This window comes from Bos indicus x Bos taurus, chromosome 25, assembly GCF_003369695.1.
Source record: "Bos indicus x Bos taurus breed Angus x Brahman F1 hybrid chromosome 25, Bos_hybrid_MaternalHap_v2.0, whole genome shotgun sequence".
In the NCBI taxonomy this organism is placed as follows: domain Eukaryota; kingdom Metazoa; phylum Chordata; class Mammalia; order Artiodactyla; family Bovidae; genus Bos; species Bos indicus x Bos taurus.
In genome coordinates, this window is record NC_040100.1 from 31,079,851 (window position 1) to 31,103,170 (window position 23,320).

Genomic DNA, 23,320 nt, shown 5'->3' on the forward strand with positions numbered 1-23,320 from the left:
AGCTGCACAAGAGAGGCTCATCTTTTTTTTTTCCCTTCAAACTTTAAACTTTTTATTTTGTATTGGGGTATCACTTCAGTTCAGTCGCTCAGTCGTGTCCTATTCTTTGAAGTCCCATGGACTGCAGCATGCCAGGCTTCCCTGTCCATCACCAACTCCTGGAACTCACTCAAACTCTTGTCTATCGAGTTAGTGATGCCATCCAACCATCCCATCCTCTGTCGTCCCCTTCTCCTCTTGCCCTCAATCTTTCCCAGCATCAGGGTCTTTTCCAATGAGTCAGCTCTTCGAATCAGGTGGCCAAAGTGTTGGAGCTTCAGCATCAATCCTTCCAATGAATATTCAGGACTGATTTCCTTAGGATGGACTGGTTTGATATCATTGTAGCTCAGGGAACTCTCAAGAGTCTTCTCTAACACCACAGTTCAAAAGCATCAATTCTTTGGTGCTCAGCTTTCTTTACGGTCCAACTCTTACATCCATACATGACTACTGGAAAAACCATAGCTTTGACTAGATGGATCTTTGTCGGCAAAGTAATGTCTCTGCTGTTTAATATGCTGTCTAGGCTGGTCATGGCTTTTTTTCCAAGGAGCAAGCATCTTTTAATTTCATGGCTGCAGTCACCATCTGCAGTGATTTTGGAGTCCAAGAAAATATGTCAGTGTTTCCATTGTTTCCCAGTCAGTTTTCCATGAAATGATGGAACCACATGTTTTTGAATGTTGAGTTTTAAGCCAGCTTTTTAACTCTCCTCTTTTACTTTCATCAAGAGGCTTTTCAGTTCCTGTTGCTTTCTGCTGTAAGTGTGGTGTCATCTGAGTATCTGAGGTTATTGATATTTCTCCCAGCAATCTTGATTCCAGCTTGTGCTTCATCCAGCCTGGTATTTCGCATGATATACTCTGCATATAAGTTAAATAAGCAGGGTGACAATATACAGTCTTGAAGTACTCCTTTCCCACTTTGGAACCAGTCTGTTGTTCCATGTCCAGTTCTGACTGTTGCTTCTTGACTTGCATACAGATTTCTCAGGACACAGGTAAGGTGGTTTGGTATTCCCATCTCTTTAAGAATTTTCCAGTTTGTTGTGATCCACATAGTCAAAGGCTTTAGCATAGTAAATGAAGCAGAGGTAGATGTTTTTTCTGAAATTCTCTTGCTTTTTCTATGATCCAGTGGATTTTGGCAATGTGCTCTCTGGTTCCTCTGCCTTTTCTAAATCCAGCTTGAATATCTGGAAGTTCTCAGTTCATGTACAGTTGTAGCCTAGCTTGGAGAATTTTGAGCATGACTTTACTAGTTTGTGAGATGAGTACAATTGTGTGGTAGTTTGAACATTCTTTGGCATTGACTTTCTTAGAGACTGGAGTGAAAACTGACCTTTTCCAGTCCTGTGGCCACTGCTGAGTTTTCCAAATTTGTTGACGTATTGAGTGCAGCACTTTCACAGCATCATCTTTGAGAATTTGAAATAGCTTAACTGGAATTCCATCACCTCCACTAACTTTGTTCATAGTAATGATTCCTAAGGCCTGCTTGACTTCACACCCCAGAATGTCTGAGTGATCACACCATCATGGTTATCTGCATGAAGGTCTTCTATGTGTTCTTGCCACCTCTTCTTAATTCTGCTTCTGTTAGGTCCATTCCATTTCTGTCCTTTATTGTGCCATCTTTGCATGAAATGTTCCCTTGGTATCTCTAATTTTCTTGAAGATATCTCTAGTCTTTCCCATTCTATTGTTTTCCTCTATTTCTTTGCATTGATCACTAAGGAAGGCTTTCTTATCTCTCCTTGCTATTCTTTGGAACTCTGCATTCAAATGGGTATAACTTTCCTTTTCTCCTTTGCCTTTTGCTTCTCTTCTTTTCCCAGCTATTTGTAAGGCCCCCTCAGACAACCATTTTGCCTTTTTGCATTTCTTTTTCTTGGGGATGATTTTGATCACTGCCTCCTGTACAATGTTATGAACCTCCATCTGTAGTTCTTCAAGCACTCTTGTCTATCAAATCTAATCCCTTGAATCTATTTGTTACTTCCACTGTATAATCATACTGGATTTTATTTAGGTCATACCTAAATGGGTTGGGAAGATCCCCCAGAGAATGGAAAGGCTACCCACTCCAGTGAACTGAGAACTTCCAGATGTTCAAGCTGGATTTAGAAAAGGCAGAGGAACCAGAGAGCAAATTGCCAACATCCATTTGATCATAGAAAAAGCAAGAGAATTTCAGGTTGCAAAGAGTTGGACACAACTGAATGACTATCGCTTTCACTTTCCTTTGGAATATCCTAGTTGTTTTCCCTACTTTTTTCAAATTATGTCTGAATTTGACAATAAGGAGTTCATGATCTGAGCCACAGTCAGCTCCCAGTCTTGTTTTTGCTGACTGCATAGAGCTTCTCCATCTTCAGCTGCAAAGAATATAATCAGTCTGATTTCGGTATTGACAATCTGATGATGTCCACATGTAGAGTTGTCTCTCTTGTTGTTGGAAGAGGGTGTTTGCTGTGACCAGTGTGTACTCTTGGCAAAACTCTATTAGCCTTTGCCCTGCTTCATTTTGTACTCTAAGGCCATACTTGCCTGTTGTTCCAGGTATCTCTTGACTTCTTGCTTTTGCATTCCAGTCCCCTATGATGAAAAGGACATCTTTTTTTTGGTGTTAGTTCTAGAAGGTCTTGTAGGTCTTCATAGAACCATTCAGCTTCTTTAGCATTAGTGGTTGGGGTATAGACCTGGATTACTGTGATATTGAATGGTTTACCTTGGAAACAGAGATCATTCTGTCATTTTTTAGACTGCACCCAAGTACTGCATTTCAGACCCTTTTGTTGACTATAAGGGCTACTCCCTTTCTCCTAAGGATTCTTGCCGATGGTGGTAGATATAATGGTCATCTGAATTTAATTCGCCCTTTCCAGTCCATTTTAGTTCATTGATTCCTAACATGTTGATGTTCATTCTTGCCATCTCCTGTTTGACCACTTCCAATTTGCCTTGTTTCATGGACCTAACATTCCAGGTTCCTGTTGAATATTGTTCTTTACAGCATTGGACTTTATTTCCATCACCAGTCACATCCACAACTGGCCATTGTTTTCACTTTGGCTCCGTCTCTTCATTCTTTCTGGAGCTATTTCTCTGCCCTTCTCCAGTAGCATATTGGGCACCTACTGACCTGGGGAGTTCATCTTTCAGTGTCCTATCTTTTTGTCTTTTCATACTATTCATGGGGTTCTCAAGGCAAGAATACTGAAATGTTTTACCAGTCCCTTCTCCAGTGGACCACATTTTGACAGAACTCTCCACCATGACGCGTCCTTCTTAGGTGGCCCTACATGGCATGGCCCATAGTTTCATTGAGTTAGACAAGGCTGTGACCCCTGTGATCAGTTTGGTTATTTTTTTGTGATTTTGGTTTTCATTATGTCTGCCCTCTGATGGATAAGGATAAGAGGCAGTATTGGGGTATAGCTGATTAACAATGTTGTGATGGTTTCAGGTGGATAGCTGGAGGACTCAGCCATACATAGACATGTATCCATTCTCCTCCCAGCGCCCCTCTCATCCAGGCAGGCACATAACATTGAGTAGAGTTCCATGTGCTATACAATAGGTCGTTGTTGGTTATCCATTTTTAACGTAGCAATGTGTACAAGACCTTCCCAAACTCCCTAATTATCCCTTCCCCCTGGCAAACACAAGTTCATTTTCTAAGTCTGCGAGTATTTCTGTTTTGTAAGTAAGTTCATTTGCGTCATTTCTTTTTAGACTCCAAGTATAAGGAATGTCATACGACATTTCTCTTTCTTGGTCTGACTTGTTTTGTTGAGTATGACACTCCGTTTTCATCCATGTTGCTACAAATCGCATTATTTCATTCTGTTTTATGACTAATACTCCATTGTGTGTGCGTATACACACACACCGCATCTTCTTTATCCATTGAGAGACTCGTTTCTGATTGAGAGGATCCAGGGAAGATGGGCTTCATGTGTTTTAACAGGTTATTGGGGATTGTTTATGATTGTCCAAGAGCAGCATCCTTCTGGAGTTTGGAAACAAACAGACACTATTATTATGTATATTTCACAGCTATTGAAATATACCTATTATTATGTATGATTCACAGCTCTTCACTATAAATTGCTTTCTAGACAAGGCCTCTGTTCCAAGTTTTGAATCAAGTCGTTTGTTTGAGGTGCTCACTTTGAACTTCTCTGTGCGTGCTCATTAACTGCTTAAACATTCTTTGTGTCTGGCTTAGGCCGTGTGTAAAGCACTGTGATGAAATGTCTTTTGAAAATCAAGAACGGGAGAGATTCTGCACTCTGGTGTATTATAAAGTCCTCATCCCTGTGGATCAGGATGCTGTAATGAGAGCCCACACTCATAGCTGGAGCGCCAAGTTCAAGTCCCTCACTGGTTGTCAACTGAGTTAATACTCGAACAGTTTTCAGAACAGTGCCTAACCTGGAGTAAGCAATCAGTAAATATTGGCTAGCACTGAGCATCAGAAAATATCCCCAAGTCAATGGAAAGGAGACAGTTGTGGTGGCTTTGGAGTCTTTTAGGAAATGGGTTATGAAAAGTAGTGATAAATTGCTCTTGATTCATAGAGTCCTTTTGAGATGGTTTATCCCATTTGAAGTCATAAAGGATTCATCCTCTGTAACCAGCAGTCTGTTCACCTGGGAAAAGAACTGACCATTGGGGTCTTAGAGGGCATTAGAATCAACACAGCACAGTCCAAGGTCAGCTAACATCAGTCAATGACCTCTTCAAATCAGGAGCCTCAGGGTCAGGCCAGACTAGTGACGAGGCAGATGCTGGCTATAGGCAAATCCCCAGCACCAACAAGGGAGAGGCTTCCTGGTCCCCAGTGCCAGGCAGGACCTGCTCTTCTCCTCTCCTGAGCTCTTACTGTGGGTCAGCCAGCCTTTCTCCAGAAAATTCCACTCACCCCAAGATTGGGATCCACTGGAAATACAGCCACCTGACTGGCCATCCCCCGAATCTTCTTTCATCCTTAGGATCCCAGAGCTAAGGATTTTTTAAAATTCTTTTTTTTTTTTAAATGAAAATAATAAGCTTTTAAAATTCTAATTCTTTTTTAAAAATTAGTTAATTTATTCATTTTTGGCTATGCTGGGTCTTTGTTGCTGCGCAGGCTTTTCTCTAGTTGTGGGGAGCAGGGGCTACTCTCTAATTGTGGTGTGAGGGTTTCTCACTGTGATGGCCTCTCTTGTTGCAGAACATAGGCTCCAGGGCACACGGGCTTCAGTAATTGCAGCACATGGGCTCAGTAGTTGCATTTCCCGGCCTCTAGAGCACAGGCTAAATAGTTGTCAGGCGCAGGCTTAGTTATTCCACAGCATGTGGAATATTCCCAGACCAGGTATCAAGCCCATGTCTCCTGCATTGGCAGACAGATTCTTTACCCCTGAGCCACCAGGGAAGCCCTAAAATTTAATTCTTTTTTAAAATGAAAATGATACATAAGCTTCAAAAAGTGAGGAAGAAAGGAAGGAACTTTTAAAATATAGTATAAAGGGTTTTAAGCCAAATATGAAAGTTCCCTTCACTTCCCACTTCTGTTTCCTAGCTTTAACTGGAGTTAATAGTTTCCTTTGTATCTTTGAAAAAGTTGTATCCATAAGATATGAATATGTATAAGCCTTTCTAAAACGTGTGTAATTTTTACCCCTCCATGTCTTTCCTTTTTAATTTAATTTATATTACAGATCTTTCCAGAACATCAATATAGATCTACCTGTTTCTTTTTTTTTTAATGTATTTTATTAGGATTAAACATAAAAATATTTCTGTGAGATATGGGAATTCTGAACTCTGAAGTATCTAACAACATAGCTAAAAGTAAGTGAATACCAGACTTGGCAGAATTATAAGGAGAAATGGATTCATCCATAATTACAGTGGGACCTAACCAAGTTTTTCAGAAACTGATATAGATTCAATAGGCCAAAAGCAAAGAATAATGACATAGAAGATTTGAATCACCCCATTAACACATTTGATTGAGTGTAAATATGAGGGACTCCATGTTCAATAGTTAGAAAATGCACATTCTTCACACATTCTCATGGGATATTTAGAAAAACAGGCCTGTACTTGGCCATAAAGGAAATCTCAGGGCTTCCCAGGTGGCTTAGTGGTAAAGAATCCACCTGCCAAGCAGGAGATGCAGGTCTGATCCCTGGGTTGAGAAGATCCCCTGGAGGAGGAAATGACAACCCATTCCAGTACTCTTGCCTGGGAAATCCCATAGTGTCACAAAGAGTCAGACACGACTTAGCGACCCAACAGCAAAGGAAATTTCACTACTGCTGATCTCCTTGTGGTTGTAATTGCTGAAATGACTGTCTTTTCCCTCTCTTTCTTGCCTGAGTTGGCTCTGTCTCTCTCTCTGTCTCTAAGTCATGTCCGACTGCTCTGTGACCCCACCACGGAGGTCGGTAGCCCAACAGGCTCTGGTTAGTTCCAGCAGTTCCTATTTCACACCTGCCTTTTTCCTGACCTTCTAGACTATGCTTCTGCTTTATGGTCTGAGCTGTAATTGCTTTGTAAAGATTTTTCTGCTTTCTTTTTAATTCATGATGGAAATGGAGTGTGGGGTATAATTTCTATCTGCTCATGGCAGGATTTTTCAGGTGAGTTTTTAATCATGCCTTGTGAAGGCGGGCCACTTTCTTTCACTGTTTCTCTGTCTTTGCAGGATGCTGAGCTTATCCCGAGGACGATCAGGGATTCTGTTCTTTCCCCACTCTAGTTTTCTCAGTCATTTTTAGTACTATCTGATACAGATAGGTGTGCTGCTGTAATTCACTTGACAGAATATCTGACTGACCAGTTTGAAAGGAAGGGTTTGTGTCTCTGACTCACACCTCACCCGGGTAACTAAATCAGGACTTTATACATCGTGGGTACTCGGTAAATATTTGTTGAATAAATTGGCACAAAAAGAAACAGATCCAAGGTTAAATTGGTCATTTCAAAATCCATTTATTAAGGCTTTAAAACATTATCATAGGGAGTGCGGAAGCCAGGAAGCTGAGGGAGGGGGGAACATCACTCTTTGTCCAAACAGTCATCTCCGGGATGACTCTGGAGTCCCAGGGGGAATGTGCTTCACCTTAGGGCACTGAGCCTCTGCACTCTTAGACACTATTGTATGTGTGTGGTAAGTCACTTCAGTTGTATCCAACTCTTTGCAACCCTGTGGACTGTAGCCTGCCAGGCTCCTCTGTCCATGGGATTCTCCAGGCAAGAGTACTGGAGTGGATTGCCAGGCCTTTTTCCAGGGGATCTTCCCAATCCAGAGATCGAACCTGCGTCTTTCTGTGGCTCCTGTACTGCAGGCAGACTCTTTACTACTGAGCTAACTGGGAAGCCCCTAGACACTGTCAGTAGAATATAAAATACGTCTTCCTCCGTAAGAGGTGGGTTTGGCAGGATGCACAGGCCAGTTGATGTAGCCATTTGGATTCAAAAATTTTTCCCATAAAGGTGGTCACACAGTCTGCAGAGTCATGTGTATTGTGAAAAAAAAAAGAAAAATACCTGTTGTTGGAGATTAGCATTCACGACTGTGTCCACACACCTCAGGGGTGCAGTTGATGACCCCTTGAAGCAGGGCAGAAACTATTTCTATTTATTTTCTAAATAAAAGATAGAAATTCAGCTTCACTAATATTTACAATTAGAATGAGCCTGCACCATCAGCTCAGTCAGCAACCTTGGGTCAGTTAGCCACCTAGCTGCTGAATGTCCATGGGAAGGGGGACAGAGGTTCCCCACCTCACATGTTGATTTGTTTGTAGCATGACTGCTCTTTGCGGTTTCCATGGGTCCCGTTGAGTGGATTTCTAGATTATTCTCTTATTTGATGTTAGCAAAGGCAGGAACAGCCTCGGCCGTTTCAGAACAGGGCCCTCTCTTGCAGGGAGGCCCTGGCGGAAGGAGCAGACAGAGGACCTACAGCGGGTGCTCAGGACCGTGGACAGCGACATCCCGCTGGTGCTGGTCAGCGGCAACCACGACGTGGGCAATGTCCCCACCCCCGAGACCATCGCGGAGTTCCAGCGGACTTGGGGAGACGACTACTTCAGCTTCTGGGTCGGGGGTGTCCTGTTCCTCGTTCTCAACTCCCAGTTCCTGTACGACGCCTCCAGGTGCCCCGCCCTGAAGCAGGAGCATGACCACTGGCTGGACCAGCAGCTGCGCACCGCAGGGCAGCGCGCCTGCCGGCACGCCGTGGTCTTCCAGCACATCCCGCTCTTCCTGCAGAGCATTGGCGAGGACGACGACTACTTCAACCTCACCAAGTCCGTGCGGAAGGAGATGGCAGACAAGTTCGTGGAGGCAGGTAGGCCCGGGGCTGCGGGGAGGGGGCGGGGCGAGGGGGAGAGACTGGTCTGGAGAGGAGGCGTCCAGATCCTTCTCCAGGCAGAGGGGAGAGAGGGCGGGGCCTTGGACCGAACTGGGTTATCACCCAGCTCTGCCACTGGTGGCCGCGTGACCTTAGCCTGCGAGCCTCAGCTTCCTCGTCTATCAAGTAGAACAGCGGAGGCAGCTCTCGCAGGATGGCTGTGACGCTTCAGTGAGAAGACGGCCCCGACTGCGTTAGAGCAGCCCGCTAGCTGAGGGCTGAACTGTAACTGCTCACTGCTGAGAATGGGGACCCTGAAGGCTGGGGGTATGGGAGGGGTGTCTGAGTGTGGCTGTAGGTACCCCAGGCAAAGGCAGGGGCCAGGGTTATCTTTTCTTACTGCTCTGGGAAGGAGGAATTTGCCCAGGGGCAGATGATGTTTCAGAGCCACACTTCCTAACAGGATTAGATGTAACCCAGGGAAATCCTGCGATGTGGCTACGGAGCAGGTCAGGGAGCCTCATCCCTGTTCCTTTATGAGGTGGACCGAGTTCTCCTCCAGAAGCAGGTGAAGAAATCTATTTAGTTTGATCTTACCCTGCTATGAGTTTCAAGCTAATCAAACACATGACAGGTACTTGTGTGCATGCACACACACACAAAATGAAGATGCCCTACCACCAAAGATCTCCAGTCCCGGTGGCGCCGTGTGCCTCACCAGCCCGCACAGCTCATTTCTCCTCCTGGGAGCCCCTGCGGTTTTCCTTTCCTGAGAAGTGGCGCATTCTCAGCTCATTCCCTGCATTATCAGTGACTTGGCAGGATTCCAGTTGTGACAACTGTTATGTCTCGTTTTGGCCCTAATGCCTCCTTTCAGATCCTTCCAAGAGTGTACTTCATCAAATTCTTCTAAAATTTAAATACATTCTTTTATTTGCTAGAGTGTAGGGAGAAGGATTCATGGCAAACAGATGGGGAAACAGTGGAAACAGTGGCTGACTTTATTTTTCTGGGCTCCAAAATCACTGCAGATGGTGGTTGCAGCCATAAAATTAAAAGACGTTTACTCTTTGGAAAGAAAGTTATGACCAACCTAGATAGCATATTCAAAAGCAGACACATTACTTTGCCAACAAAGGTCCATGTAGTCAAGGCTATGGTTTTTCCAGTGGTCATGTATGGGTGTGAGAGTTGGACTGTGAAGAAAACTGGGCACTGAAGAATTGATGCTTTAGAACTGTGCTGTTGGAGAAGACTCTTGAGAGTCTCTTGGACTGCAAGGAGATCCAACCAGTCCATCCTAAAGGAGATCAGTCCTGGGTGTTCATTGGAAGGACTGATGTTGAAGTTGAAACTCCAGTACTTTGGCCACCTGATGCGAAGAGCTAACTCATTGGAAAAGACCCTGGTGCTGGGAAAGATTGAGGGCAGGAGGAGAAGGGGACGGCAAAGGATGAGATGGTTGGATGGCATCACCGACTTGATGGACATGGGTTTGGGTGAACTCCAGGAATTGGTGATGAACAGGGAGTCCTGGCGTGCTGCGGTTCATGAGGTCGCAAAGACTCGGACATGACTGAGCGACTGAACTGAACTGAACTGAGGGAGAAGGAAGTGGTCTGACCCAGTAGCAAACATTCATTAAAAAAAAAAAAAATCCCTATCTAGTGGGAAGCTGCTATATAACACAGGGAGCCCAGCCTGGGGTTTTGTGATGACCTGGAGGGGTGGGAGGCTCAAGAAGGAAAGAAGATATATATATATATATATATATATATATATATATATAGATATATAGATATATAGATATAGATATATATATAATTATGACTCATTCACCTTGTTGTATGGCTGAAACCAACACAACATTATAAAGCAGTTATCCTCCAATTAAAATAAATAAGATCAGGAAAAAAGGGAAAAAAATAAAAATACTACCTCACAATAAACTGTAACCCACCAGGCTCCTCTGTTCATGGGATTTCCCAGGCAAGAATGCTAGAGTGGGTAGCCATTCCCTTCTCCAGGGGATCTTCCCCACCCAGGAATTGAACCAGGGTCTCCTGCGTTGGCGTGCAGATTCTTTACCATCTGAGCCACCAGGGAAGCCCATATAATTATGATTCATTTGCGTTATTGTGTGGCAGAAACCAGCACAACATTGTAAAGCAGTTATCTTCCAATTAAGATAAAACAAGATCAGAAAAAAGAGGGGAAAAATAAAAACACTGCCTCACAATAAAAGCCTTTATGACATTAAAAAAAAAAAAAAACTCCTGACACTCTTTTCATCTTTGAGCATTAAATGTGTTCACATTTACTTGCAGAAAGGACAATAGGCCCTTCTCTCTTTTCAAGACATTTTACAAAAAGCTTGCATAATTGGCGACATTTTCCAACTGTTCCATGGAGATGAAGTTGGAAAACTTCTATTAAGGCCTTTGAAATTTTCTGCCATGCTTGAGTTGGTGCAGAGAACTGTTGCTGATGACAAGGAAATGAAGTGTCAAGATGGCAGCAGCACCCCCACAGAAACTGCTTTGTAACAGAGAGTAATGCCAGCGAGAGCACTTCCTGGCACTGAAATGATCCCTTTCATGTCAAATGTTAAACCATGCAAATACCATCCCCGTGGCTGCTCTTTGTTCTCTGTCCTTGTCACCCACACCCTTGAGTGGCCTGTGGTTCTGGGTTTCTTGTCCTTCGTAGGACGAGCACGGGCAGCCCATGAACACCCCCAGATACTGAGGGCTGGAGACACTTCCAAAGAGAGAGCCCGCCCCCCAACTCTCACTGGGCCTCCTTGAGGAAAGCCTGCTGCCCACCCACCAGGATGGGCAGACGGTGGCATTGAGTCTGGGATGCACCAGCCTCTTCGCGCGTCAGGGCAGCAGCTCCCCCGAGCTCCGGGAGGGCTTGACGGTGCACCCAGAGCTGGCCTGTGTCTCAGGGGTGGGCTCCAATTGCCCTAGCTCACAGAGACTGATGTACCACCAGAACAGCACTGTATTAATTTGGAGCAGGGCTGAAACCATCCACCTCACCCCAGCAGGGCAGTCTCTCCCTGTAGGCCAAACAACATGGACGGTCAGGTTATAAGCAGGGTTACGATCTTGCTAAGCACGAGACAGAGCAGGCGAACTAGTTTTCTTACTTGCTCTTTTTTAAAAAAATTGAAGTATAATTGACTTACAATGTTGCGTTAGTTTCAGGTATCTAACATTGTGATTCAGTATTTTGGGGACCTATACTGCACTATAAGTTACTGCAGGATATTGGATATAATTCCCTGATCTATGCAGTGTATCTGCATTACTTATTCCTTTCATATATGGTGGTTTGTCTCTGTTAATCCCATACCCCCTAATTTGTTCCTCCCCCACCCTCTTTCCCTTTTAGTAACACAAGTTTGTTTATTGTGTCTGTAAGTCTGTTTCTGATTTGCATACACATCCATTTGTATTATTTTTTAGATTCCACGTACATGTGATATCATATTGTATTTGTCTTTCTCTGACTTATTTCACCGGGCATAATAGTCTTTAGCTTCATTCACATTGCTGCTGATGGTAGTGTTTCTTTTTTATGGCTGAGTGGTATTCCATTGTGTGTGTGTGTGTGTGTGTGTGTGTGTGTTTGTATATGTATGTATATGCCACGTCTTCTTAATCGAATCATCTGTCACTGGGCACTTGAGTTGCTTCTTACGTCTTGGCTGTTGTTAATAATCTTATCAGCTCTTAATGGCATCTGGCACGGGAACCTTGGTGGGTTCACCTCTAGTTTTGGGCCTCGTTGCTCAGGAAGACTGATACCTCCTGTGCCTTTAATCCTACCTCTTTAATATCTCTCCAGCCTGTCCGCTTCTTGAGGCCCTCACTGCCTGGCATCTGGGTTGTAGCAGTAGTGCTGAGTTCCCGGCCCACTCTTGCTCCATCCTGGCCCATTCTCCACCTATAGCCAGACGGGTGTGTAGCCCCACGGCATCCACCCTTCTGAGGCCCCTCACCCTTAGGATAAGACCTCACCCTTCACCACCGTCTCTGCCTCTTCATTTCATCAGGCCAACACCATCTCAACCTTCTGCACAAGGTGTCCCCAGCCCCACCTGCTGGGTTCTTCTCCAGCTTCCCTTGTTTCCAGCGCATTTGTAGGTGTTGAAGCCCCCCTAGACTCTGAGCTCCTTGAGTGCAGGGGAGGCCTGGCCCAGGTCTTAGCTCGTAATGAATGCTTCATTGGAGTTTGTGGAATGAGTGGAGAACTGGACCTTTGCCTCAGGCTCCTTCCCTCAGTGGCCAACCGGCCCAGGGGCTGATCAACCCAGCTCATTTCTCTGTTTAGCACCCACCATGTGCCTGCTGGAAGGCCAGGTCCCGCTCCATGGAGCTCCTGCATGCAGCCTCTGCGTGGTGTGTTCCAAATGTTGGGCAGGTGTTCTAAGTTTGATCCTCCCGTCTTGGGTGAGGCCATGTGTGTGACTGTGTTCTGACCCCCATACTTGCTTTCCAGGTTCACCTCACAGTCGATTGCTCTCCTCCTGAGTGGCCCCTTGCTATTCCACCAGACAACCCCTTCATGTGTGAACAGGCTGCTCTTCTCGGTCACTGGCCTTGCAGTCTTCCCCTAGACCTGCTCAACCAGGGAGAAGCAGAAAGAAGGGTGCCCTTCCTGCAGTCACCTGCCAGTGGCATGGCTTCTCAAACCAGGCTCTTTGCCTAATGACCTTTCAAACTCAGAACAAGCCACAGGCACTGCTGGGCAGAGATAGAGATCAGATATAGTCGCAGCTCCATGGCAGCCTGCATGGCCTTCTGGGTTTGGGAGCACAGGTAGGTGGGCTGCCATGGGGAATGCAGGCCCCCACGACTCAGTGATGCAGGAGATCGCTCAGGTCACAGCCACGTGATTCTGGAACTCATTTCGGAAAGCCAGCAGTTCAAGTGACATTTTGTGAAATTCATTAACTTAAAGACCATGATCAAATTGGGGGTGATGATGACAGATGGTATTTAATACTGCCTCCAGCTTTTTTATCCCCCACAGCAATATTATTCCCAAATACTATTTCAGTCTCATTTATCTCCATGTGCTAAAATGCCAGTCCTCAAAAATATGTCAAAAGCTCATCAGAATATCAGGGTAGTTTTTAATTATGATAATTGTGTTGTTATAAAATATCCTTTTTAAAGAGCACACCCCTCCTCAAACCACCACTTGGAGGTAACACCCAGCTTCCTTCCAGCAAGCTTAATGAATAATTCTGAATCATTGTGTGGGATGAATAAATGATTTAATAATGAGCATCAACAATCATCTCACATTGTGGCATTAATTTCCTAAATGGGATGAGGTAAATGAGGAGGAGGGGTGTTACTATACAACGGGCCACCGCCTGTGTAGGGATGTGCTCCGTGAATCAAAGCCTTGAGCTTCCGAGCTCAGGTTGCCCTAGAAACGGATGCATTCTGTTTCTCCTTTTGAAGCTCAAAAGAAAAAAGAAAGTCTTTGTATGATCTGGAAAAGTTATCAATAGCCAGGACAAATAAACAGTTACCAGGGCAGGACAGTTGCACAGGTGTGAAGCGGCACTGTTATCTCCCGTCTTCATTCGCTCTGCCCGAGGATAGTTGATTTCATCACTTCCACAGGACGTAGAAATTAGTCTTCCCCTTGATTTACCTTGGGGCTTCCCTTGTAGCTCAGCTGGTAAAGAATCCGCTTGCAATATGGGAGACCTGGGTTCGATCCCTGGGTTGGGAATATCCCCTGGAGAAGGGAAAGGCTACCCGCTGCAGTATTCTGGCCTGGGGAATTCCATGGACTGTATAGTCTATGAGTTCACAAAGAGTCAGACACAACTGAGTGACTTACACTTTCTTTCACTTAATTCACCTGATTTTGCAAGGGCAGTAGATGATAGATTCTTAGTCGAGACTCTTGGCCATTGTCTGTATCCCTTATGCCTTTTTCAGCAGAGAGTTAATGTGTGACCCAGTTAATAACAGATTTTAATTTAAAGACTAAATCTTAAAATTGAAAAAAAAAAGCCTAGCTCTTTCACTGACCCTGCTGTGCTTGATGTCTTGATACCTTTTCTTTTCTCTATTCTCCACACAGAGATTAGAACTGTGTAGTAGAAAGCCCAGAGCAAATTTGGCAATTATGAAAAATTCCAATAAGTTGATCTTTCCTATAAAAGTTAATGAGTAATTTCACAGAATTATAGTTTCATCTCTATTTATGCAAGAAAGAAAAAACTGGAGAGATCTTAGCCCATGTAATACTATGGTTTTAGAATTTCAAAGTTTTAAAGAACAAAAAGGTCAGGTTTCCAGGGTCTGCTTCATAGGAAAAATGAAACATCAAACCCTGCTCTGACATCTAATACTGGGTTGTATTGAAATTATTTCTTTCCATCCTGATTCCTCCAGAAAATGGAGTCCCAGCTTTGTTCATCTCTATAAACCCAGCTCCTAGTGAAGATTATCACTTAGTAGCCACTCAGTAAGTAAACATGAAATTGAGTTGAACTTGATTCACGTTTACCCATCAGTGGAATCATAGGTAATGTGCATATTATCTATTGATTGGTATTTACCAGCAAATTTGCCCTGCATATGGTCAGACAGTGAACATTTTGGGCTGTGGTCTCTGTAAAGTGCAAGTGTTCGTTGTATCTGACTCTTTGTGACCCCATGAACTGTATGTAGCCTGCCAGGCTCCTCTGTCCATGGGATTCTCCAGGCAAGAATACTGGAGTGGGTTGCTGTTCCCGTCTCCAAGGGATCTTCCCAACCCAGGGATCAAACCCAGGTCTCCTGCATTGCAGGCAGATTCTTTACCATCTGAGCCACCAGGGAAGCCCTGCAGTCTCTGTAGCGACTACTCAACTTGGCCTCTGTAACATGCAAATAGCCACCAGTGGTACATCAGCAAGTGAGTGTGACTGGATTCCAGTAAAACTTTATTTACACAAACAGGAGGTGGGCCTAAAGGCCATAGATTTCCCATCCTTGGCTTAGAGAAATGTTCCCAGTACAGTGTGAGACCCTTTCTCTCCCCGAGACCTTGTCTGCAATATGCACACGTCTAATTCCAGTCTGCTTCAGGTCACAACTGCCAGGTCACTGAAGAGTCTGCCCAGAAGGGGCCCCAGACTCCTCAGTGGAGGGCCTGCCTGGGTGCGGCTCATCCTACTGGAGGCCCAAGGTGTGGGGGGAGGCGGGGGAGGGTTCCTGGGCCACTTACATGCTTTTGTAACATGTGTGAGGAAAAAACTAAAACTATCTCATCAAGTGAAAGAAAAATAACATGCCAAGTAGCATGGGTAATAGGCAGGTAAGGCCGAATTTGTGATGGTGGTACAAGGGGTGACGGGTTCTCAAGGGTGGGGTGCCCGAGGCCCTATAACCTCACAGGTCAGCAGGTAGGCTGTGGCTTCAGACAGACCTGCACTCAAGTCCTTTGGTGCCACCCCCAACCGAGTTGTTGTTGTTTAGTCGCTAAGTCTTGTCTGACTCTTTGCGACCCCGTGGACTGTAGCCCACCAGGCTCCTCTGCCCATGGGATTGCCCAGGCGAGGATACTAGGATGGGTTGCCATTTCCTTCTCCAGGGGATCTTCCCGACCCAGGTTTGAACCCAGGTCTCCCGCATGGACAGATGGATTCTTTACCACTGAGCCACCAAGAAAGCCCATTCCCCAGCAAAGTGGCTTCCCGTAATCTGCTGAACATCTTTCTGTCTTAGTTTGCTGCTGCTGCTGCTGCTAAATCACTTCAGTCGTGTCCGACTCTGTGCGATCCCATAGACGGCAGCCCACCAGGCTCCCCCGTCCCTGGGATTCTCCAGGCAAGAACGCTGGAGTGGGTTGCCATTTCCTTCTCCAATGCATGAAAGTGAAAAGTGAAAGTGAAGTCGCCCAGTCGTGTCCGACTCTTCAGGACCCTATGGACTGCAGCCCATCAGGCTCCTCCGTCCATGGGATTTTCCAGGCAAAAGTACTGGAGTTGGGTGCCATCGCCTTCTCCGTGCCTTAGTTTACTCCCGTGTTAAACGGGGCTACTCATCCCAGCCTCACAGGTGTCTCTCACAAAGGGTTGATGTGAGAATCAGGTAAAGGGAGGCCTGTGTAAGAGCACGCAGCACCACGCCTAGGACGTGGCCTCTGCTTGATGAAGGGTGGTATGTCCTTATCTGACCCGGACCAGAGTGCGCGCCCACAGCCGGCAATAGCTTTACCCGGGGTCTGGCTTCCTCCTTTTGTTAGAGCTTTCCTCCCCACCCCCATCCCCCCGGGGCTGGCAGGAGTGGGCAACTTCTTCTTGGGAGGATGTTGGTGAGTGTGTACAAAGCAAGGAGAGGCACGTTAAGTGTGCGGACTTGCCTGCAGTTGCCCAAGATAACTTCACATATTGGAAGAGGAATTAGCAGCTCTCTTCAGAATACAAACTAAGGAAGTGAAACTAGACAAGAAACCTCTTGACTTCTGGGCTGTGCAGAAAGGTAGACTATCTCAAGGAGGGTTTTCGGAGTGAACGAGGAATACACACTTTGCAGCTTTGTAGTAAGTGCATATTGGTTTAAGAGGTTGGGAGGCACTGAACTAGATGGTAAATTCCTATGGAATTTAGTGAGAGGATTTGACTCCGCATTTATTTTTTTTAAACACACACCTCCACCAGTTAATGCGCTGGTAAACACACCAATTTAGAAGGTGTAATCTCATAGTCAGATTTTTCTGAATCCAGGAAAGGGATCCACAGGCAACGGCCATCATCAAACAGCGCTTTCTGTTTTTAATGCCCTAAAACAAAAACAAGCTATCTTAATGGTTCTTTTTTTAACTGACTTTAGAGTAAGAACTCAACAAGCAGTCCTTTTTTTGAGCATCTGTAGAATTCAGTTTCCGGGGGCATATCAGCCTGAGGACTTTTCAGCCTCTTTAATTTACATTTGGTCTTGAATTCATCTTCCAGGTTGGTCTGCTTTATGTTTCCATCAGTTTACCATAAAACCTCATGCTTTAGTCATTTGATGTCTGTGTCTCCCTCACCATAAACCGAGATAAAAGACCAACTGCGGAAGCTACATCTGGTGCGAAGTAATGGATTACATTTCTCACTTCGGAGGTATCCTTAACAGTTGGGCTAATTAAAGTTAAAATCAAATCCTGATGGTAAATATTTATAAATTGCGAATCTGGCATGCGTAAGTGTGTGCTGCTGATTCCCAAAGTTAAGTCAGCATCTGTCCACTCAGCAAATAGCTTGGGCCCTGTGCTGGGCACCCAAGCCAGGAATGCTGGGCACCCAAAACAGAGCACTGTAGGTCACCTTCAAACTGAAAATTCAAAATCTTGTTGGAAAACCCCACTGTGATATTTCCAAAAGGAGCCACAGGTACAGGGGAAACAGCTGTGTCTGTTTAAGCTTATGAAGTCAAAATATTATAGCTGGTTTTTTGGGGGGAGTCATGTTTTAAAATCAGAGAAGGCAATGGCACCCCACCCCAGTACTCTTGCCTGGAAAATCCCACAGATGGAGGAGCCTGGTAGACTGCAGTCCATGGGGTCACTAAGAGTCGGACACGACTGAGTTACTTCACTTTTACTTTCATGCATTGGAGAAGGAAATGGCAACCCACTCCAGTGTTCTTGCCTGGAGAATCCCAGGGACGGGAGCCTGGTGGGCTGCCATCTATGGGGTTGCACAGAGTCGGTCATGACTGAAGCGACTTAGCAGCATGTTTTTAAAATAGCAATTAGTGTCATTTTCAAATGAGCAGTGGGATTCCTGTGTAAAATTGAAATGTCCCTCACTTAGTTCAACACTCTTACTTCCTATACTAGTTTAAGTAATTTTCTCTTTACTGAACTTGCTTTCATTTAAAAGGCACTTGCCCCCACTGCGGCTAACACTGCATGCATGATAAGTCGCTTCAGTCATGTCTGACTCTATGCGACTCTATGGACTGGAGCCCACTGGGCTCCTCTGTCCATGGGATTCTCCAGGCAAGAATACTGGAGTGGGTAGCCATGCCCTCCTTCCTTCAGGGGATCTTCCCGACCCAGGGATTGAACCCATATCTCTTGTGTGTCCTGCGTCAGCAGGCAGGGTTTTTACCACTAGCGCCACCTGAGAAGCCCCATGACTAACAGTATATGGTGAAAATTTAGAATATTTCTACATAAAATAAGCTGGAGGGGATTTCCCTCGTGGTCCAGTAGCTAAGACTCCGTGCTTCCAATGCAGGGGCCTGGGTTCCATCCCTAGTCAGGAGCTAGGTCCCACATGCCGCAACTAAAGAACCCATGAGACACCAGAAAGATGGAGAATCCTGCATGCCACAGCTAAGACCTGGTATAGCCAAATAAATACGTATTTATATGTATATTTTTTAAGTTGGAAATTGCTTTAGTTAAGGTTTATAATTTTACTTAACAGAAGTGTTTGCCTGTTGATGCTTTAAATAGAAGTAAAGACCAGGACCCAATTGGGAAAAGCCTCCTCTGCCCTGTTGTCACAGCCCAGGGTCCCGTGACCGTGTCTGCAGACCAGATGAGGAACCCAAGCACGCAGCAGTGAGGAGCCTGGGTCCGTTTCAGATTTAGATTCCAGACACGAAGGAGGAAGGAAGAGAGCTTCTCTTAAGTGTCTCCTTTCCGCAAGGCACTCCCCCGCACCCTGGGGAAGTGCAGGTGAGGAGTCCTTGCAGGACTTTGCTGGGTGGGAAGGTGAGCGAGTTCTGGCCAGAATAATGCTGCTCCAGCCTCCTGCTGGGTGGGGCCTGTGGTGGTCTGTCTCCCTTGGGAGCTGTAACCTTACATCTGAATGGTGCTCCCTCCATGATGGCACTGAAAGGGAAAGTCACTCAGTCGTGTCTGACTCTTTACCATCCAGTGAACTAAACAGTCCATGGAATTCTCCAGGCCAGAATACTGGAGTAGGTAGCCTTTCCCTTCTCCAGGGGATCTTCCCAACCCAGGGATCTAACCCAGGTCTCCCACATTGCAGGTGGATTCTTTACCAGCTGAACTACAGGGGAAACCCAAGAATACTGGAGTGGGTAGCCTTTCCCTTCTCCAGGGGATCTTCCCAACCCAGGGATCTAACCCAGGTCTCCCACATTGTAGGTGGATTCTTCACCAGCTGAGCCACAGGGGAAGCCCAGGAATACTGGAGTGAGTAGCCTACTGAATGATGCCACTGAATGCATCCAGTAGAGCAGTTTTTCCCCTGAAAAAGGCAGAAGATGCACAAGCTTCTTGCGAGCCATGGCTAATACTCAGTTTTTTTTAATGGCTCGTGTTATTGCTGGTGGCTGTGTTCATTGTCCCTGCAGCCTACACAGCACCCCTCAAGGTGCTGGCTTTCTCAACATTTTACTGACGAGCAAAGTCCCAGAGGCTGAATCACTTGCTCAGGCCACAGAACTGGGAAGAGGAATAGATTATCTCTGGGTTTTTATGGGGATCAGATAAGGTAAATCCAACACCTCGACAGTGTCTGGTTGCTGGTAAGTATTCAATGATAACGTGCAGTTAGGATTAGCCATCTCACTGTCATCATTGTCACTGTGATAAAAATATTGTGGGTGACTTAACATCAGAGAAAGTAATGTGTAAGGATCCTGTTTTCTCCCTCACACAAGTTCACAGCTCTGACCCACAGCTGGGTGGCTGGAGGGTTGCCGGACTTGGAACCCGAGTCTTCCTGTGTTCTTTCTACGTCTCCTGTGCCCAGCACACGGGGCTCCCATGTTGCCGAGTCAACCCCCACAAGCGAGTGCTAAAGACCCCAGGGTAACCAGTGTCCTCAAGCGTCAGTTTCACTTCATAAGCCATTTAAAGCACAATATTATATTAACATCATAATAATTTCCACTTACTAAATTCTGTACTACAGGTTTTTTTTTCATGTATTTACTCATTTATTGATTTATTTTTGATTGCACTGGGTCTTCATCGCTTTCTCTAGTTGCTGCAGATGTTGTGCGCAGGCTTCTCCTTGCGGTGGCTTCTCTTGCTGTGGAGCAGAAGCTCTAGGTGGGCAGGGTTCAGGAGTTGTGGTGCACCAGCTTAGTTGCCCCGAGGCATGTGGAATCATCCCGGACCAGGGATCGAACCCATGTCCCCTGCGTTGGTAGGAGGATTCTTACCCACCTGCCACCGGCGAATTCCCACAGTTTCTATTGCTCTGATTTCATAGATGAGGAAACTGAGGTACAGAGAGACACATATGCGTGCCCAGCTTCACACAGGTCAGCTCCAGTCCCAGGGCTCTGGCCCTGACCCCTGGCCTCCTAATTATGCTTTCTGGATAATGAGTAGAATGTACATTGGGCAAGATGAGGGGAGCCAGGCCAGCTTGTGTTGGGGTAGTTCCACCCACTCACCTGCCACCTCCACTCTGCACCTGTACTTCTTCAGGGGCTGCCCCAGGGAAGGAGCTGGTCCAGCCAGTTATGGAGGCTTAGAATCACAGCATCTGAAGGGGTCCTGCTGGGTGGGGGTCCAGGAACTCCTACAGGGTATGGAATTCCCCTCTGGCTTCAGTGAACAGCAGTCTTTTTCCAGAGTAAGCCCCTCAGCTCATCCTTTCATCTTGAGTGGGTGGACTCTTCCTTCTGCCGACAAAGATGCTGCTTGAAACAGGAAGGGGGTCTCTACTTTCCTGCAGACTCTGACCAACTCCCCTGGGGTACAAGTCCAGGTGGGCTCCCATCTAAGGACTGTCGTTGTTGTTTAGTCACTAAGTTGTGTCTAACTCTTTGCAACCCCATGGACTAGAGCCCACAGAGCTCCTCTGTCCGTGGGATTTTCCAGGCAAGAATACTGGAATGGGTTGCCATTTCCTTCTCCAGGGGATCTTCCTGACCCAGGGATTGAACCCAGGTCTCCTGCATTGGCAGGCAAATTCTTTACCACTGAGCCACTGGGGGAGCTCATCTGAGGATTAGGGCAGCAGATAAAACTCACTTTCAAAATGACAACTGTAGGTCATAGAAATAGTGAGCAAATGAAAATAAAGGCTGGTTTGAGATACTATCTTGAGAAAAGAGGCAAATTATGGCCATCAACTTGTTTCAACTTGTGTTTGATAAAATGTTGGTTGTTACTGCAAATATACACCAACCCTTAGGATGAACAAAGAATGAATCAGTGCCATTTGGTTTCCTTGGTCTAAATTGTATAAAATAATCCTTTGTCAGCATCCTGTGTTTGACACTGGCAACAACATAATTGAGAGTCATTCTTATAAGAGAAAAAAATATTTGCAGGTGTCATCAATTTTCCCAAGGGTCTTTTTCTGAATCTATCAATAATCCAATTATTGCCCCTCTGTGGTACTTGTGTGTGTGTGCCCATGGGTGTGTGTTCTGTGAGAGCCTTGCTTTTGATGACTTCCCCATGATTGGGACAGTTCCCTGGTGTCACTTTTCATCAGCTTTATATAAAATCCTTCATCGTTGGTATGATTTGTGATTTAACACAAAAGTGCCTCTCCCTGGTTGAGCAAGTCAGGTAGGGAGGAGTAGTCGCTAGGGGCTTGGTTTATAAGTAATTCATTAATTAATGTTTTCTTGCTAATAAGTTCCCTTTATACATCTGAGATCATATGAGCATTTTAGAAGCATAAGATTGTCATACAAAGCATTATCTCACGTCATTAAAAATACTCTCCAAGTCACAGATGTTCTTATACCCTGTAGACATACCATGTTCATTGAACTCGTTTGCTGTTATTGGACCCTGAGGTTGTTTTCAGTTTTTCTCTGTGATAAATACTACTGTCATGAAGCTCTTTCTGCTCAAACAAGCCCAAATGTTAAAAATTCTTCAGTTCAGTTCAGTTGAGTCGCTCAGTTGTGTCTGACTCTCTGCGACCCCATGGACCGCAGCACGCCAGGCCTCCCTGTCCATCACCACTCCTGGAGTTTACTGAAACTCATGTCTGTTGAGTTGGTGATGCCATCCAACCATCTCATCCTCTGTCGTCCCCTTCTCCCGCCTTCAATCTTTCCGCGCATCAGGGTCTTTTCCAATGAATCAGTTCTTCGCAGCAGGTGGCCAAAGTATTGGAGTTTCAGCTTCAACATCAGTCCTTCCAATGAATGTTCAGGACTGGTTGGATCTCCTTGCAATCCAAGGGACTCTCAAGAGTCTTCTCCAACACCACAGTTCAAAAGCATCAGTTCTTTGGCGCTCAGTTTTCTTTATAGTCCAACTCTCACATCCATACATGACCACTGGAAAAACCATAGCCTTGACTAGACAGACCTTTGCTGGCAAAGGAATGTGTCTGCTTTTTAATACGCTGTCTAGGTTGGTCATAAGTTTTCTTCCAAGGAGTAAGCGTCTTTTAATTTCATGGCTGCAATCACCATCTGCAGTGATTTTGGAGCCCCAAAAAATAAAGTCTGACACTGTTTTCACTATTTCCCTATCTATTTCCCATGAAGTGATGGGACCAGACACCATGATCTTAGTTTTCTGAATGTTGAGCTTTAAGCCAACTTTTTCACTCTCCTCTTTCATTTTTGTCAAGAGGCTCTTTAGTTCTTCTTCACTGTCTGAAATAAGGGTGGTGTCATCTACATGTCTGAGATTATTGATATTTCTCCCAGCAATCTTGATTCCAGCTTGTGCTTCCTCCAGCCCAGTGTTTCTCATGATGTACTCTGCATATAAGTTAAATAAGCAGGGTGACAATATACAGCCTTGATGTACTCCTTTTCCTATTTGGAACCAGTCTGTTCCATGTCTGGTTCTAACTGTTGCTTCCTGACCTGCATGCAGATTTCTCAAGAGGCAGGTCAGGTGGTCTGATATTCCCATCTCTTTCAGAATTTTCCACAGTTTATTGGGATCCACACAAAGGCTTTGGCATAGTCAATAAAGCAGAAATAGATGTTTTTCTGGA

At 45.4% G+C, this 23,320-nt stretch overlaps 1 protein-coding gene across 4 annotated transcripts in view; it reads left to right on the forward strand.

The window, feature by feature from the left end:
* CPPED1 (calcineurin like phosphoesterase domain containing 1) overlaps positions 1–23,320 on the forward strand; it is a 138,691-nt gene that overhangs the window by 94,689 nt on the left and 20,682 nt on the right. For 2 of the 4 annotated variants that reach the window (XM_027527188.1, XM_027527187.1), the window contains exon 3: positions 7,972–8,394. The exons of 1 other annotated variant lie outside the window; for it this stretch is intronic. In XM_027527188.1, coding sequence (XP_027382989.1) covers positions 7,972–8,394 — 423 coding nt within the window. Of the gene's footprint in view, positions 1–7,971; positions 8,395–9,031; positions 10,061–23,320 lie in introns of those variants that run through there. One more of the 4 variants, XM_027527189.1, reaches the window with a different exon arrangement.